This window comes from Molothrus ater, chromosome 30 (assembly GCF_012460135.2).
Source record: "Molothrus ater isolate BHLD 08-10-18 breed brown headed cowbird chromosome 30, BPBGC_Mater_1.1, whole genome shotgun sequence".
Classification (NCBI taxonomy): domain Eukaryota; kingdom Metazoa; phylum Chordata; class Aves; order Passeriformes; family Icteridae; genus Molothrus; species Molothrus ater.
The window spans coordinates 1,331,969-1,349,544 of NC_050507.2; the positions used below are offsets into that span (position 1 = coordinate 1,331,969).

Sequence of the window (17,576 nt, forward strand, 5' to 3'; positions counted from 1 at the left end):
ACACCTCCTCGGCGCCTCCCCGGGTCCGTCCCCACCCTGCGGCGAAATCAAAGCGGAGCCGAGTCCCGGCGCTGGGAATGCCGTGAAATGTCCCCGCGCCGGGCTCAGGATGTCGCACCACGCCGCTCATTTCCTGCCCAGCCAGCGGCCACCAAGCCCACCCGAGCTCCGTGCCCAGAGGCGCCTGAGCTGCCGAGCCGAGAGGATCCCCCCGCTCCCGAGCAGCCCCAGCGCAGCCGCAGGTGAGGCAGCGCCGTCCCTGCTCCCTCCGTTCCTTCTGTCTGTCCTGTTTACCGTCCATCTGTCCCCTCTCTCATCTGTCTGTCCTCTCTCCCATCTGTCTGTCCCCGGTCCTGTCTGTTCCTTCTCCTGTCCGTCTGTCCCATCTCCTATCCATCCGTCCCCTCTCCTGTTTGTTTGTCCCTTCTCCCGTTTGTCTGTCCCTGCTCCTGTCTGCCTGTCCCTTCTCCTGTCCATCTGTCCCCTCTTCCATCTGTCCGTCCCCTCTCCTGTTTGTCTGTCCCTTCTCCCGTTTGTCTGTCCGTTCTCCTGTCCATCTGTCCCCTTTCCCAACTGCCCATTGCTTCTCCCGCTTGTCTGTCTCTGGTCCTGTCTGCCTGTCCCTTCTCCTGTCCGTCTGTCCCCTTTAACATCCATCTGTCCTCTCTCCTATCCATCTGTCCCTTCTCCTGTTTGTCTGTCCCTGTCTGCCTGTTGTCCGTCCTGTCTGCTGTCCCTTCTCCTGTCCATCTGTCCCCTCTCCCACCTGTCCATCCCTTCTCCTATTTGTCTGTCCCTGCTCCTGTCTGCCTGTCCCTTCTCCTGTCCGTCTGTCCCCTTCACCATCCATCTCTCCCCTCGCCCATCTCTCCGTCCCTTCTCCTGTCCGTCTGTCCCCTCTCCCGTCCATCTGTCCTGCCTCTCCTCAGCCCCAGCAGCCTCTCAGGACCTGCAGGGCAGAGAGAGGACGGGACGTTCAGGATCCCTGGGGGTGGCAGCTCCAGCCCGCCCCGGCTTTGGGGCCGGTGGGTGCCAGCCTGGCTGGGTGCCACAGGGGTGACACTCACGGGTGGCACCAGCTGCGGCTCGCTCCTGGCTTGCCAGGCTCCAAATGAAGCGGGAAAACCCCGCTGGGAGGGCAGAATCCCGCAGGATTCCCAAGGGAACGGCGGCTCCTGGGCACATTCCCGAGGGAGCGGCTGCTCCAGCAGCCCGAGGCTGGACGGGCTCCGCAGCCTCTTCGCCGCGCTGGGGTCGGGGCTCTCACTTGGGGCATTTAGAGGATGTTCAGGTCTGCGTTTCCCTGAAATGTGTCATTTTGTCACCTACTTGGATGTCCCGATGGCTCCCGGCAGGGTGAGGGTGGCTGGAGAACGATCACGCCCCGAGGGCTCGGGTGGGAGCGGTGGCTTTCCCGCTGGAGCTGCCTCTGGGACAGAGCCACCAACTCCTCTCTGTGTCCCAGGCCAAGCTCTGGGACAGGGGACAGCCACCAGAAGTGGTGATTTTCGTTTGTGGCTGGAATTTGTATGAGGGGATCACCTGGGTGGACACAGCATCTTTTGAGGGTTGATGTAGGGAGTCACTGTGGGAGTAAAAATGGGGTTGGAAGCTCCCAGAAGGATCTTTCTGAGCCCCACCCAAGGGCTCTCTGTCTCAGCCTGCCCAGCTCAGTGCTCTCCCTTTCCCTGCAGCCACCAGGATGGCCGAGGTGACCACTGTCCCCATGGAGACACACACTGTCCCGAGTGAGTACGGCGACTACCACAACCTGTCCGAGCTGTTCTACCTCCTGAACCACACCTACACCTACTGCGAGTTCAGCCTGGACGAGAACATCAAACGAGTGGTTCTCTTCATCCTCTACCTGGTCATCTTCGTGGTGGGCTTGGTGGAGAACCTCCTCGTCATCTGGGTCAACTGGCAGACACGGGGCACCAAGAGCTTGGTCAACCTGTACGTCATCAACATGGCCATCGCTGACCTGGGCGTGCTGCTCTCGCTGCCCGTCTGGATGCTGGAGGTGATGCTGGATTACACCTGGCTCTGGGGCAGCTTCCTCTGCCGCTTCACCCACTACTTCTACTTCGCCAACATGTACGCCAGCATCTTCTTCCTCACCTGCCTGAGCGTGGATCGCTACGTGACCCTGACCAGCTCCTCCCTCTTCTGGCAGCGGCACCAGCACCGCGCGCGCCGCGCCGTCTGCGCCTGCTGCTGGCTCCTGGCCGCCGCCATCCCCGTGCTGGAGGTGGCCCACATGCAGCTGGTCAACACTGGGGAGCCCATCTGCATCTTCATGGCTCCTTTTGAGACCTACGACGAGTGGGCTCTGGCGGTCAGCCTGGCCACCACCACCGTCGGCTTCCTCATCCCCTTCCCCATCATCGCGGCGTTCAACGTGCTGACGGCGCGCTTCCTCCGGCGCGCCAAGCCCGAGAGCCGCAAGCACTGCCTGCTCATCTACGCCTACATCGGGGTGTTCCTGCTCAGCTGGCTGCCCTTCCACGTCGTGCTGACCCTGCTCACCCTCGAGGGCAACCACATCATCCTGCACTGCACCTTCGCCCACCTCCTCTACTTCTTCTACGACATCATCGACTGCTTCACGCTGCTCCACTGCGTCGTCAACCCCATCCTCTACAACTTCCTCAGCAAGAACTTCCGCAGCAAACTCATCTCTGCCGTGGTCAAGTACATCCCCAAGGACCACGGTGGCCAGAAGGGAGCTGGAAATTCCTCCTCCAGCACGCAGCACTCCATAGTCATCGCGAAGGACAACAGCCCTCCCAACTAAAGAGGGTCAGACTCTCCTTGTGGCTCCCTGGGGACAGTGGGATTGGTTTTCCTGCTGCTGAGGACATGATTTGCTTGGGCACAGCCCTGCTTGGCTGGGCACTTCCTGTGCCAGCTTTGAGGAGAGCTGGGAGCTATGGACATCTTGCCTCTGGAGCGCTGTTGTGTCCGACCTAAAGGAAGGATAAGAGAAAATTATGTTCCCTGTTTGATAAGAACATTAGATTCCCTTGCAATAATAAAGTTTGTTACTCCACTCCGTGTCTGACACAGCCCCAAGATCAGAGCCCCATCCTGCCCCCCAAGCTGCGGGGTTGGGGTGCAGCATCTGCCCCACCACAGGGGTTCCTGCATCCCCCAAACTGCCCCTGGCCCCCAGCCCTGGGCATGGCACTGCCTGGTGAGCGCCATCCCGAGTGGGACAGGAGGAGTTTGGAACTCAAACCTCCCCCCATAGTGCCCAGCAATGTCAGAGCCTGATTTTTGAGAGATGAAGGCGAAGCAGCCCAAGGGGCTGAGCAGGGCACAGACCTGAGGGAGAGGAGGAACAATTTGGATTCAAATCAGCCACTCCTTCAGAGCAATTTTGCAAAGCCGGTTGTAAATTTTTTACAAATTTTAAATTAGCGATGGCTAAACTGGGTTTTACTGGGAAAGGCTGCTCAGACTAACTTTGGATCCCCCATCCCATTAACGCCTCTGGAGCATCCCCTGGCAGGTTTTTATGGCCTCTGGGTGGATTTCTCAACTCCAACAAGCCCCAACATCCCTTCCCCTTCCTCCAAAGCCCCCGCGGGAGCACAGGGATGTGCAGAAATCCTCAGAGCTGGAGCACGGGCTGGGTTCGTGCCGTGCAAAGAACTGGAGAATCCGGAGAAAGTTCATCCTTGTGTGGATCCTGATCTCAGTCACGTGCTGGGGGTCAGGACCTTTACTGGGGGAAGGTGACAGAGACGCCATAAATCCACCAAAGGCCTTGAGCTGCTGGAGGAGCACTTGGTGAAAAAAAGCAAAGCATAAGCAGTTCTGGGGACAGGATGCTGGCTCAGGGCTGGGAGCAGGATGTCCCAGGAGAAGCCCCTGACCAGGATGTGGGGTTATCACAGGGCTGGCTGGAAAAGCTCTGCCACTTCCAGGCGTCCCTGATGGGGTAAAATCCTGAATTCCTCAGGGTTTCTTCTGCAGGGATGCTCCTTTTTACCCCAGGACAATAATCCCAACCCAGCTCTTACACAGGAACCCTGGGAAGGCTCCAGCAGGGTCAGAATTCCCTGCTCAGGAATTCCCTTCTCTGTTCCTGTGAGACCCCTCCAGGCTGGGATCTGCACCCACCACCTTCATTCCCTGATCCCAAATCCTCCCTGAGCTTCCCTTTGTTAATTCCCTCCCATTTCCAACGAAGAAATGGAAGATGAACACAAAACCAGCCGCTCACCAGGGCAAAACTATATTCAAGATACTTCAACATGTAAAATTTGGTATTTTTCACCTAATAAACTTAATTTTTAACTGTCTTTAATTTCTCTGCACTTCTGTCCATAAACTTAAGGGCCAGAGTGTCCTCAAATAAATTGCTCCCACATCCATGGGAAATTCTTCCTTGTGTCAAGGTGGAATTTCTTGTGGTTTCATTTATGGCTGTTGTTCCCTGTCCTGTCACACCACTGGAAAGTTTGGCACCATCCTCTTGGCACCCACCTTTGAGGTGTTTTTATGGATTGATGAGATCCCCTCTCAAATGAGAAATCTGAGACATTTTTATGGATTGATGAAATCCCCTCTGAGATATTTGAGATGCTTTTATGGATTAATCTGAGAAATCTGAGATAATTTTATGGATTGTTGAGATCCCCTCTCAAATGAGAAATCCGAGATATTTTTATGGATTGATGAAATCCCCTCTGAGATATTTGAGATGTTTTTATGGATTAAAAAGGTCCCCTCTCAAATGAGATATCAGAGATATTTTTATGGATTGATGAAATCCCCTCTGAGATATTTGAGATATTTTTGTGGATTAATCTGAGAAATCTGAGATATTTTTATGGATTGATGAAATCCCCTCTCAAATGAGATATTTATACGGATGTTTGAGATATTTTTAGGGATTAATCTGAGAAATCTGAGAAATCTGAGATGTTTTTATGGATTTATGAGATCCCCTCTCAAATGAGATATTTATACAGATACTTAAGATATTTCAATGGATTGATAGACTCCCCTCTCAAATGAGAAATCTGAGATATTTTTATGGATTGATGAAATCCCCTCTGAGATATTTGAGATATTTTTATGGATTAAAAAGGTCCCCTCTCAAATGAGATATCAGAGATATTTTTATGGATTGATGAAATCCCCTCTGAGATATTTGAGATATTTTTATGGATTAATCTGAGAAATCTGAGAAATCTGAGATGTTTTTATGGATTGTTGAGATCCCCTCTCAAATGAGATATTTATATGGATATTTGAGATATTTTTATGGATTAATCTGAGCAATCTGAGAAATCTGAGATGTTTTTATGGATTCACAAGATCCCCTCTCAAATGAGATATTTATACAGATACTTAAGATATTTCAATGGATTGATAGACTCCCCTCTCAAATGAGAAATCCGAGATATTTTTATGGATTCATGAAACCCCCTCTGAGATATTTGAGATATTTTTATAGATTAATCTGAAAAATCTGAGAAATCTGAGATGTTTTTATGGATTGTTGAGATCCCCTCTCAAATGAGATATTTATATGGATGTTTGAGATATTTTTAGGGATTAATCTGAGAAATCTGAGATGTTTTTATGGATTCACAAGATCCCCTCTCAAATGAGATATTTATACGGATATTTGAGATATTTTGATGGATTGATAGAATCCCCTCTCAAATGAGAAATCCGAGATATTTTTATGGATTGATGAAATCCCCTCTGAGATATTTGAGATATTTTTGTGGATTAATCTGAGAAATCTGAGATGTTTTTATGGATTGTTGAGATCCCCTCTCAAATGAGATATTTATATGGATGTTTGAGATATTTTTATGGATTAATCTGAGCAATCTGAGAAATCTGAGATGTTTTTATGGATTCACAAGATCCCCTCTCAAATGAGATATTTACACAGATATTTGAGATATTTCAATGGATTGATAGACTCCCCTCTCAAATGAGAAATCCGAGATATTTTTATGGATTGATGAAATCCCCTCTGAGATATTTGAGATATTTTTATGGATTAATCTGAGAAATCTGAGAAATCTGAGATGTTTTTATGGATTCATGAGATCCCCTCTCAAATGAGATATTTATATGGATATTTGAGATATTTTTATGGATTAATCTGAGCAATCTGAGAAATCTGAGATGTTTTTATGGATTCACAAGATCCCCTCTCAAATGAGATATTTACACAGATATTTGAGATATTTTTATGGATTAATCTGAGAAATCTGAGATGTTTTTATGGATTCACAAGATCCCCTCTCAAATGAGATATTTATACGGATATTTGAGATATTTTGATGGATTGATAGAATCCCCTCTCAAATGAGAAATCCGAGATATTTTTATGGATTGATGAAATCCCCTCTGAGATATTTGAGATATTTTTATGGATTAATCTGAGAAATCTGAGATGTTTTTATGGATTGTTGAGATCCCCTCTCAAATGAGATATTTATATGGATATTTGAGATATTTTGATGGATTAATCTGAGAAATCTGAGAAATCTGAGATGTTTTTATGGATTCGTGAGATCCCCTCTCAAATGAGATATTTATACAGATACTTAAGATATTTCAATGGATTGATAGACTCCCCTCTCAAATGAGAAATCCGAGATATTTTTATGGATTGATGGAACCCCCTCTGAGTTATTTGAGATATTTTTATGGATTGATGGAGCCCCCTCTCGGCCTCCTCTTCTCCAGACCAACCAAGCCCAGCTCCCACACCCTCTCCTCCGCTCCAGACCCCTCAGAACCATTTTGAACTCCTTTCCCGGCCCGTGGAGCCCCAGTTCCTGGCAGAAAAGGCTCATCCAGGCACACAGACCCTGGGATTCCCCAATGGGTGGGCTCTGCTCCCACCCCTCACTCCCTCCTGCTCCTGTAGCCCACAGGAACGTCCCAAACCTCTCCCCTGAGCCGCACCACAGGCCCAGGGATGGCCTCACCTGCTCCCCCCAGGGCATTCCCGTGAGGAAAACATTTTATTAAAAAAAAAAGAGGTCAACGTTTTCCGTTTTATTATTCTAAATAAAAACCACACTTTGTGCTGAACAATGGAGTAGAAAAGAACCCAATGTACAACGATTTTAGACATCTACGATTCGGGGAAGGGGTGGTGGGGGGGGAAAAGTTTACAAAATATACAAAACTTTACAGCAAATAGATAGTAAACACTTAAATAGCAGGAGGTCAGTACCTACGATTAACTTAACAAAAAAGGTTAGACAGCAAATTCAACTCTTGATCTTCCTTCCTTTCTTCCTTTCTTCCTTCTTGTGCTCAATTTCTCTGCTGACAGACCCGGATCCACTGGGAACGGGGGAAAAGTGAATTTTGTGTTTTGGGGGCGGGAGCGAGCCTGGGCTTAGGGAAGGCTCCATGACCTGGATGCTGCCCGAATTTCCCCTCTCCTCCCCCAGGAATCCCACAGCACTTTGCCAACCCCGGGGGAGGCCAACACCACCGGCTTGGTGTCCCCAAAGTCCCCACCAGGGGCAGTGGGGACGGGAGAGAGCCAGGTTTGCCCAAAGCGGTGGTGGAGAATGAAATCCCAGTTGGTTTTGGCTCTCCCAGCCCTGAGCTGGAGCAGGCTGGGGACAGGGGTGACACCCCCTGCCCACCCCAAAGGCTCAGGAACACCCAGGAGCCCCACTCAGGTCTCTGAGCCCCCTGGGAACCACCCCCAGGAGCAGCAGCAGGGTCAGACCCATCCCTGCAGCCCCTGCAGTGCAGATTTGGGGTGTTCCAGGTGGGAATCATCTGTTTCAACCCCAACAGAAATTCCCTGCATCAGAACCAGCAGCAATGGGGGGCTCCTGCTTTCCCCCCCCCCAGGCAGGAGCAAGGGCTGGCTGTGCCTGTTGGGTGTTTGGGTGTAAAAGCTTCACTTTTTGGTTTATGTGCACAAAAAGGCTTTTGCTTTTCAGCAGACCCTCCCTGAAGCTCGCCACGGCTTCTGGAACATTCCAGGAGGGTCTCAAGGCTCTCCCAGCCTTCACAGCCGCCTCCAGAGCAGTGCAGGTCGTGTCCATCCCTGTCCCTGTCCCCAGCCCTGAGTTCCACCCTCGAGGGGGTGACGGGGGGGCCCCCAATGGTCCCTCCCAGCCTCATCCACCCCACAATTCCTCGACAGGAACCCGGGGAGCAGCTCAGAGCAGCCCACAGCAAAGCCCCACCACTGCCCAGAGCACCACACCGCACCCAAAACTCCCATTTCTCTCGTAAAACCTCAGCACAGCTCCACAGGGACGCCAGGACCACGAGCCTGGAGTTCAAAACTCAAGAGCTGCAGCAGCCCAGGCCAACCCAGAGCTGAGCTTGGCTCTGGTGCCTCCCTCCCCTCCTCCAAATCCAGGCTCCAGGCACCCTCCCTGCTCCTGGAGGTAGCTCAGTACCACAGGAGGTACCACCCTCATTTTACAGATGAGGAAACTGAGGCAAAGAGGTGAAGTGGTGACTTGCCCAAGGCCCTGGTGGAGCTGGGAGAGAAACCCTGGGGTGCTCTGAGCTCGCTGAGCTCAGCCCCCACTGCAGGATGGCCCTTCCTGGGTGTCCCTTCCCCGTGTCCCTTCGCAGGGAGGAGGCAGCAGGGTGAGTTTCCAGGGTTTGCAAATCACTAGTTTTAGTTTAGTTTTAGTTTAGTTTTAGTTTTTAGTTTTGTAACAGCAAAACTTGACAGAAGCGCAGGAGCTGATCCAGGCTGGAGAGCCCCGAGCACTTCTTTGTTTGTGAGGTAGAATTGAGTTACCCAAGGGCAATCCCAGCTTGGAAAGATCTGTTCCTCCCCCCCACCTCTGCCCCACAAAAAAAGCTGGATAACAACAGGGAGAAACCAATCCATGACCTTCCCAGTGTTAACACTGTTGGCACCTCGCTGGGGTGGCCAGGAGAGACCCCAGGAGTGACCAGGAGAGACCCCAGGAGAGACCCCAGGAGGGGCCAGGAGAGACCCCAGGAGGAGCCAGGAGAGACCCCAGGAGTGGCCAGGAGAGACCCCAGGAGAGACCCCAGGAGGGGCCAGGAGAGACCCCAGGAGGGGCCAGGAGAGACCCCAGGAGTGACCAGGAGAGACCCCAGGAATGACCAGGAGAGACCCCAGGAGTGGCCAGGAGAGACCCCAGGAGGAGCCAGGAGAGACCCCAGGAGTGGCCAGGAGAGACCCCAGGAGAGACCCCAGGAGTGACCAGGAGAGACCCCAGGAGAGACCCCAGGAGGGGCCAGGAGAGACCCCAGGAGAGACCCCAGGAGGGGCCAGGAGAGACCCAGGAGAGACCCCAGGAATGGCCAGGAGAGACCCCAGGAGGGGCCAGGAGAGACCCCAGGAGTGGCCAGGAGAGCTCGCTGTGCCAAGGAGAGGCTGACACAGGTCCAGGGTAGCCCCCTCCATGTCCAGGAGAGCCCCCCAGACCCAGAGGAGCCCCCCAAACCCAGGGAAGCCCCCCCCAGAAGTGCCCAGCATGCAGCTGCAGAGGCCGAGCCATCGCCGCCGTGGCTCCCACTGCACGAATAAACAAACTCACATCACTCCAAGCACACAGGTTTGCCACAGGAACACGTCCAGGGTGTGGGAGGGAGGGGGGATCCCTTTGGCAGGAGAAGGGGCCCCCCTCCTCCTCCTTCCAGGGAGTTAAGGCAACAGCTTCATCCTGACTCATCTGCTGGGGCAGAGCAGAGCCAGGAGAGTCCCGGCTCTCTGGGGCCACCACAAATCCCCCCAAAAAGAGCAGGGAGCTTCCCCTCCCTCTCCAGTCCCGCAGGAGATCTCCATGCTCACACAGCCACCTCTGCCCAGGCTCGGCAGGGAGGTCCTGGGGCTCCTTCAGCTCCTCCTCCAGGTCTCAGGGCAGCAAACGGGGCCTGGGAATGCGCGAATCCCCTGATCCCTGCTGGGATCCCTCCTTGTTTACACACTCGGGTGCTTCCTGCTCCTCTCCCCAGAGCACACTTTGCTTGTCTCCTGGCAGTAGCAGCAGAACACCAGGGATGCCCAGAATGTCTTTTTTCTTTCCTTTTTTTTCTTTCTTTCTTTCTCTTTTGTTCCTTTCGAGTCCAGCGCCTGCTCTGGCTCTGTCCCTCTCCACTGAGGTCAGGTGTGAAAATCTTAGCAGCATCAGTTTGTGGACAAGCTTAGCCTGGTCAAGAGGGCTAAAAGGTTTAAAAAAAAAAAAAATAGAATCTAGACTCAAAAACTAGTGAGAAATGCTAAAAGCACAGATGGCCTCTAACAGGACCAGAGGTAAGTAAACACGACAGACTCCTCGAAACAGTGATGTACCTCACGTGCTGTTAATTTGTACAACGCCACCAATCTAAAAAGCCCTAGGAAGGCCCAAAAATAATAAAATAAAATTTAAAAAATCAAACCAAAACCAAAAAAGAATTCCATCCATGATGCCTGACCATTAAATAAAACGAAACAACTTGGTTTGTTTCTTTTTTTGTTTGTTTTTTTTCTCTTTCCTTTTTTCCTCCTCCATCATTAATTAACACTCTTCTTCCCCATCAGCTATCCGTGTTTTTCTCAGCCTCTTTGGAATGGATGATGTACATGAAAGTCTGCTCGATGGTGAAATCTGGCGGGAGGCTGCCCTTGTGCACCCCTATGTGCTTGCTCATCAGGTTGAGCGTGGAGCTGTAGTGGCCACACACGGTGCAGCGATACATCAGGGCCCCCGAGTGCGTCCTCAGGTGACACTTGATGGTGGAACGCCCTCGGAAGAACTTGTGGCACACCTTGCACTGGTACGGCTTCTCCCCGGTGTGGATGCGCCGGTGGTAGTTGAACTCGCTGGTGTGGGCAAACCTCTTGCCACAAACCTTGCAGCTGTACTTGCTGTTCCCCGGCTGGTTCTGCAGCGCCAGATCCTCGCTCAAGAACTCCTCGGGCAGCTTCCTCTTGGGCAGCCCCTGGGGCTGCAGGCGCTCCCCAAATCCCGCCCGGATGTCCAGGCTGCCCCCACATTTGTGCTGGCTGACGTGGTAGCGATAAGCGGCTTCCAGCTTGAAGCTCTGGCTGCAGAAGTGGCACTGGAAAAGAGCCTCCTCCACGTGCTGGTGCACGGCCAGGTGCTTCTCCAGGAGCTGCCTGTCCACAAAGCTGCTGGCACACACAGAGCAGGAGAAGACAGAGATGCCCAGGTGGGACAGGGCGTGCCACAGCAGGCTGCAGAGGCTCGGGTGCCGCTGGTCGCACACGCCGCACGTTTGGCTCTTCAGGTTCACGTGCTCCAGCAGGTGGTTCCGGACCGTCTGGAAATCTTTGGCCAAGGGCTTCCCACAGGCAGCACAGGCCAGCTCAGGGCCGGGCCCTCCCCCAAAAACAGCCACCTTGCCCGGGAGGGGGTCACTGGGGTGGACAATGACGTTGTTGTCGAAGACCCCGTCCCGCCGGTGCAGCGTCAGCTGCCACTGGGTGAAGAACTTGGTCTCGCACATGTCGCAGGAGAAGAGGAAGATGCCGATGTGGGACAGCACGTGGGTCACCCTGGAGTTACGGTCCTGGAAGTGGGTCTCACAGACCTTGCAGTTCCCTGTGAGCAGGTCCACGTGGTCCCTGGCGTGCTGGCGGATCAGCTGGATGTTGGGTTCCAGAACCTTCTTGCACACCTGGCAGGGCATGGCCTTGCTGTCCCGGCTGTCGCTCTCGAAGGCCAGTTCCTCCTCGCTGTCATCACTCAGCTCTATCACTTCCTCAGATGGGACCAGCTCTTCTCCAGCATCCTCAAAATGCAGCTCAGCCTCTCCCAAATCCTCCAGCTGGAGCTCATCCATCTGCTCGAATCCCTGCTCTTTGGAGTGGTCGCTGTTGCTGGGGCAGGAATTGCTCCCCGTGGAGACATCCAGGGAGGGGTCAGTGGGGAAGAAGCCACCCTTACTGTAGTCACCATTGCTCTGGGCCTTGTACTGAGGGCAGGAGCTGCCAGTGGTCTGTGCCACGACATTCCCACCAGGCTGAGCCCCCAGACCCGTGACTGGAGTGAACTGTCCTGCATCAGACTCCTGCTCTGTCTTGGGAGGCTGCTGTGGGTGCATCAGGGGAAGAGCCTGGCTGGCCTCACCCACAGCATTCCTGTCATCCTCTTTGTAGCTTCCCACCACGTCCCCGTGCAGGAGATAATTCCGCTCGGGGCCGAAATGCTCCGCGCCGCTCCGGATGTCCCCCAAAGAGTGGCTCTGCTCCGAGGAGGTGCTGCTCAGCACCCCAGCCCTGCCTTCCCCCACAGACAGAGCAGGCTGCTTGGTGATGGCCGAGCTCTCCAGGTCAGGGAAGGTGGAGTGACAAGCCTGCAGCAGATCCTCCATGCCGAGCCGCTCCGCCACCTCGTAGATCACCCCCACATTGATGAGGTCGGTGAAGAGCTCCGAGGTGTACACAAAGCTCAGGATCTTCTCAAAGTTGGCTGGCGTGATGAAATCCACCACGTAGGTCCTGGCAGCGTCCAGCCCAGTGTTGAGGAAGAGGTTCTGGAAGTAGCCAGCAGCACAGGCCAGCACGGCCTTGTGCGCGGCAAAGGAGCGGGAGCCCACCAGGATGGTGACGTCGCACATGGTCTCGGAGAGGCGGCACTTGTTGAGTTCCTTCAGCAGGTTGTTGGGGTGGTTGGTGCTGTGCAGCTTGATCCTCATGCCCATCTTAGCAGCTGCTTTAAGAGTCCTTTCTGCTGGTCAGCTCGGCCTTCACGCTTTCATCCGCGGCGGGAGCAGGAATTGGCAGGGCAAGGGGCTCTGCAGAGGGGAAACGCAAAAACAAAATGTTATTTAACAACCAAAGCAACGTCACCCTGGTCATACCTCCCGTTTTCCAACTTTCTGAGGAGCCACAGAGCAGCTGCTCAGCTGGAGATGGACTAAACCTGTCCTGTCACCTCAGTTTTGGGAAGTGAAAAGCTGGATGTGCAAAGCAGCAAAGTCAAAACAAAAAGACTCTCAGAGGCAGCCTGAAGGTCCCACTGCTACAGGGGCAGGGACAGAGATCCTGCTGACCCTGAGACCAAACCAGAGCCTGTTCCAGACCTCTCCCTCTTCCCGAGCTGGGGATGAGGCTCCTCTCCAAAGAGATGTTACTCAGGCTGGACACACCAGTTGGATTCGCCTCTAGGTCTCCTCCAGCTGCAGCCACTTCATTCCTTCACTTCAGATTCCACCCGGACCCACAAGGAGACTTCAGGCTCCCAGGTGGGATTCTCTGCATTCCAGCCTCTGGATTCCCCTGGACGGATTCCCCTGGGATGGATTCCCCCGGGATTTCTTGGCAGCACCTCTCGGATTCCTCAGCTGCCACCACACCTGTCCCACAGCACCGGCCATTCCTCCCAGCTTGTCCCACTGCTTTTGTCCCTCTGTCCTGCTCACAGACACCCCACCAGCTCTTGGGATTTCACCAACTTACCCAGGAAACTCTATCCTTAATTCCCCTATTCCTAATTCCCCGCATTCCCCGTCCTGAGACAGGGAACAGCGAGCCCAGAAGACAGCAAAGAGCAGAAGTTTGGAGGGGCTGGAGCTGCCTCTGCCCCAGCTCCGGGAAAAACCAAAACCCAGAGAAAGAGCTGTTCTCCCGAGGATGGGAGGGATGGGGGAAAACACCACCGGCAGCTGAGGAGGAGGATGAAGATGCCGAGAGGAAGGCTCTGGAAACGCTGCCCAGCCCAAAAAGCAGCTGGGCAATTGGGGATGCCTGCGGAGGGGATGGGACAGAAGGGGAAAGAACCGGAGGGAAGGGGGGCAGCGGGAAGGGGGGAGGCCCGGAGCTGCTCCGGGAGAAACGGGAGGAGATGGAGGGGAGGGACAGCGGCGTCCCCGGTGGGCCCGGGGAGCGGGGCAGGAAGGGACCCCGGGAAGAGCCACGAAAGGCGGCGGGAGGCCCCGGGGAGGGTCGGAGCGGGGCTGGCGGCGGGGACGCGGCTCGGGAGACCTGAGGGGGCCGGGGGTGGCGGGCGGGGGTCGCTCCTTACCCGCCCGGCGCCCCGCACCATCCCGGCCCGGCTCACACAAAGGCGCCGACCCGCCCCGCGCCCGCCCCGGCCCGCGCCGCCTTCCGGGAGCCGCCGGCGGCAGCGCCCCCGTGCGGAGAGGAGGAACCGGAGCGGAGGCACCGGGCGGGACACACGGACACGGACACACGGACACGGATACGGGCAGGGACACATGGACGCAGGGAGGGACACACGGACACGGGACGGGACAGACGGACATGGACACACGGACACGGGGCGGGACACACGGACACGGGGAGGGACACACGGACATGGACACGGACGCATGGACACGGGGAGGGACACACGGACACAGGGCGGGACAGACGGACACGGGGAGGGACACGCGGACACGGACACTGGTGTGGTATTTACACACTGGAAGGGAAAGAAGGGACATGAAGACAGGCACGGACACAGAAAGGGACACGGACAGGGGCACGGACACACGGACACACGGACACGGGAAGGGACACGGGCACTTCTCCAGTTACGGGGGCTGCCGTGGGGAAGGGACAGGTCGCTGTAGCCCAAGAGAACACGAACCCCGGCCTCGGTGGTGCCGTGGGTTCATCCCCGCGGGCTCATCCCCGCATCCCCACCCCCGCATCCCCATCCCCGCATCCCCATCCCCGTGGGTTCGTCCCCGCATCCCCATCCCCGCATCCCCATCCCCCTGGGTTCGTCCCCGCGGGCTCATCCCTGCATCCCCATCCCCGCATCCCCCTCCCCGCATCCCCATCCCCCGGGCTGTCCCGAGGGGGTCCCGGAGGCGCAGCCAAGACACGGAGCCGCATTTTGCGCGTGTCCCGCGCAGACACGGGTGGGTGTATAATGGGACACGTCCAGGTGTACACAGGTGCACGGACACGCGCGCGTGGGGCGGCACCGCCGCGCTCCCGACGGCTCCGTGGGCGCCGGAGCCAGGGACGCTCCCACAGCCGGTCCCACCATCCCCGGGACACCGGGCACAGCCCCGTGCGGGGCTCGTTCCGCCGCTCAGGCCGCTCGCAGCGGGGCCTCTCCGGGAGCGGGGGGTCCCGGGGAGCACCGGGGGGCCGGGCTGCCCCCTCCCCGCCCCGCCGCTGGCCCAGGCTCCGCTGCTCGCTTCCCCATGAGCCCCACGAAGAAATCGTGCATGTCTCCTGCGGAGAGACCGGCCGTCAGCGGCACCGGTACCGGCGCCGGTACCGACACCGGCACCGGGCGGGACTTACTCTTCTGCGGCGCCGCGGGGGGACCTGGAAGAGACCGAAACAGGTGAGCGAGCACCGGGCGGACCGACACCCTCCCATCCGAGCCCTCCCGCCCCTCACCGGCGCCCTCCTCCCGCAGCAGCTCCAGCGCGGCGGCGGCGGCGGCGGCCCCGGGGCTGCCGCGGGGGCTCCACGGCAGCGGCTCCGGGACGGGCATCCCCTGCGGGAGCAAAGCGGGTGAGAGGGGTGGGAAGGGGTCTGGGGGGTCCCGGGGATCCGGGATCCGCCCGCCGTTCCCCCCTCCCGACGGCCGTACCAGCGCGGGGCCCGGCGGGGCGGCGGGGGCGCGGCGGGCGGGGGTGAGCGGCAGCGCCAGGAGCAGCAGCACCGCCAGCACCGGTCGGTTCTTCATCCTCAGGGGGACAGCGATCAGCGACGGAGCTTCCCGGGGCTGTCCCGAGCCGGCGAACCCTCGATGGGGCGGCCCCGGATGAGTCTGAAGCGAACCGGGCTCTGGGGAGGGAAAGAGACGGGAGACGGGCGGGCCGGGGGCGGCGGGACCCCCTCTCGGGTGTGCGGAGGAGGGACCGCGCCGCTTCCCGGGCTGCTGGTGTCCCTTGGACCCCCGGGGGTGCATTCCAGGGTTGGGGGGATCATTACGGGGCGTGCAGGGGGACACGGCCCTGCCGTGGCCCCGGAGGTGCCGTGTCCCCGCTGGTGGCCGTGGTGCCACCGTTGTGCGCCCGCACACGAGCCGTGCAAACGCGAGCGTGGGGCACGGACACGGCTCGGGCTCCGTCCTGCACGTTCACCCGGTCTCAGCACACCCGTGTCCCCTGGCACGCTCCCTGGCACGCATATGCCTGCCCACAGCTCGATTTGCTTCCAGATCCCCTCACCAAACCCTCCCCAAATTCAACCGACACCTTCACCCCATCTCTCCCCCTTCCTGTGCCCTCCCCAGCGCCGTCCCAACCTCCTCTTCCTCCTCCTGCCTTCCCCTAACCCCAGCGGGGTGAGCACAGGGCATAGCAGCTCCCCAGGACCCCCGAGAAGCCCCCAGGACCATGGGGGACACAGGGACACCGACCTGCCGGTGGAGTCGGGGGCTGAGGGACCCTCGGCGCCGGTGGCTGCGGAGCAGGGACCCCTCGAGGCGTGGTGGTGGGCAGCAGAGGGTGGGCAGAGGTGGTGATGGGCAGCTCCCCCGGCCCGGGCTCAGCCGGGAGGCGAAATACCCGGGCAGCAGCTGCTGCACGGCGCTAAATAAGGGGCTCTGCCCATGGCACGGCGTGGGTGGGCAAGAGGAGAGCTGCCAATGGGGGCCGGGGGGAGGTGGTACCCCCACCCTGCAGCTTCACGCCCACGCAGCACTCACACACGGAGTCACACAGCGGCACACGCGTGCCCACGCTGGCACCCTGGGGTGGGGGGTCAGCACACGGGCACTGTGCCCACGCAGGAAACCCAGAATGGGGCTCAGCACATGGGCACTGTGCCCATGAGGGAACCCCAGAATGGGGGTCAGCACACAGGCACTGTGCCCATGAGGGAACCCCAGAATGGGAGTCAGCACAAGGGCACTGTGCCTATGCAGGAACCTCAGAATGGGGGTCAGCACATGGGCACCGTGCCCACGCAGCCCCCCAGCCCCTTGTTGTGATGATGTCACCACGTGTCTGTTGGCACGTGTGGGGACACGCATGGAGGAGTGGTCCTGGCTGGATGCTGGGTGGTGCACACTGGATTTGGGGGTCTCGTGGGTGAGAGGGGATTGGCCAGGCTCCCACACACGTGTTCACCTGCACACACGAGCACAGGTGTGCCCGCGCACGCACGCTCACAGGTACCTCACACCCTGCCCCATTGCTGCACGCCAGGCCTGCCCTCTCTCATGCCAGGATGCGCCAAGGTGGAAGATGGGGAGGAAAATTTGGGGGCAAACAGAGGGGCACAAGCAAAGAGGGAAGGACTGGGCCAACACACGAGAGCCAAGGTCTCCATCCCGAGCAACAGGCAGTGGTGACTGCTCTGGTGGCTGCAGCAGCCCCTCGGGAAAGCGGCTCACGTGGCAACACAGCCCGGGGCAGGGCAGCATCTGCAGCACCGGCAACGTTAATTAAATCGGAGCCTGGCCAGAGACGGTCTAATTAATTAATAACACCTACTTGTGAGATGCCAAGTGCGACGCAGCTGTGAAGAGCCGCGGTGCCCCGGGCTTGTTTATGGGCGAGGGGGAAGGTCCCTGGTGCTGGGACGTGACAGAGCGGGGAGCCCTCGGTGCTGGGACACGGCCAGGCCACCAAAAGTGCCACTGTGCACACGCACGTGCCCCACCCACGTGCTGGAGCTGCTCCAGGGCCCACCTGGGAGCTGGTGC

General features: G+C 57.1%; 3 protein-coding genes across 3 annotated transcripts; 1 reads left to right on the top strand and 2 right to left on the bottom strand.

The window, feature by feature from the left end:
• Positions 1-54: 54 nt before the first annotated feature.
• GPR182 (G protein-coupled receptor 182) lies at positions 55-4,310 on the top strand. Its single transcript, XM_036399895.2, has 2 exons — positions 55-242; positions 1,695-4,310. The coding sequence occupies exons 1-2, from the start codon at positions 110-112 to the stop codon at positions 2,795-2,797; spliced, it is 1,236 nt and encodes a 411-aa protein (XP_036255788.1). The 5' UTR covers positions 55-109; the 3' UTR covers positions 2,798-4,310.
• A 5,161-nt stretch (positions 4,311-9,471) lies between these two features.
• Positions 9,472-14,026, bottom strand: ZBTB39 (zinc finger and BTB domain containing 39). The gene is made up of 2 exons (XM_036399886.1): positions 13,980-14,026; positions 9,472-12,750 (listed from the first exon to the last, which is right to left on the bottom strand). The coding sequence occupies exon 2, from the start codon at positions 12,655-12,657 to the stop codon at positions 10,528-10,530; it is 2,130 nt and encodes a 709-aa protein (XP_036255779.1). The 5' UTR covers positions 12,658-12,750; positions 13,980-14,026; the 3' UTR covers positions 9,472-10,527.
• A 770-nt stretch (positions 14,027-14,796) lies between these two features.
• TAC3 (tachykinin precursor 3) lies at positions 14,797-16,425 on the bottom strand. Its single transcript, XM_036399902.1, has 5 exons — positions 16,287-16,425; positions 15,513-15,709; positions 15,317-15,416; positions 15,218-15,241; positions 14,797-15,145 (listed from the first exon to the last, which is right to left on the bottom strand). The coding sequence occupies exons 2-5, from the start codon at positions 15,606-15,608 to the stop codon at positions 15,000-15,002; spliced, it is 366 nt and encodes a 121-aa protein (XP_036255795.1). The 5' UTR covers positions 15,609-15,709; positions 16,287-16,425; the 3' UTR covers positions 14,797-14,999.
• Positions 16,426-17,576: the final 1,151 nt, after the last annotated feature.

Bases quoted from the DNA above. Each gene is read 5' to 3' on its own strand.
- ZBTB39 (XM_036399886.1), bottom strand. From the start codon at position 12,657: ATGGGCATGAGGATCAAGCTGCACAGCACCAACCACCCCAACAACCTG.
- TAC3 (XM_036399902.1), bottom strand. From the start codon at position 15,608: ATGAAGAACCGACCGGTGCTGGCGGTGCTGCTGCTCCTGGCGCTGCCG. The intron at 15,242-15,316 runs GTGAGGGGCGGG...GGTCTCTTCCAG, and splicing joins GCTGCGGGAGGAGGGCGCCG to GTCCCCCCGCGGCGCCGCAG. The intron at 15,146-15,217 runs GTAAGTCCCGCC...GTCTCTCCGCAG, and splicing joins CCCCGCGGCGCCGCAGAAGA to GAGACATGCACGATTTCTTC.
- GPR182 (XM_036399895.2), top strand. From the start codon at position 110: ATGTCGCACCACGCCGCTCATTTCCTGCCCAGCCAGCGGCCACCAAGC. The intron at 243-1,694 runs GTGAGGCAGCGC...CTTTCCCTGCAG, and splicing joins CAGCCCCAGCGCAGCCGCAG to CCACCAGGATGGCCGAGGTG.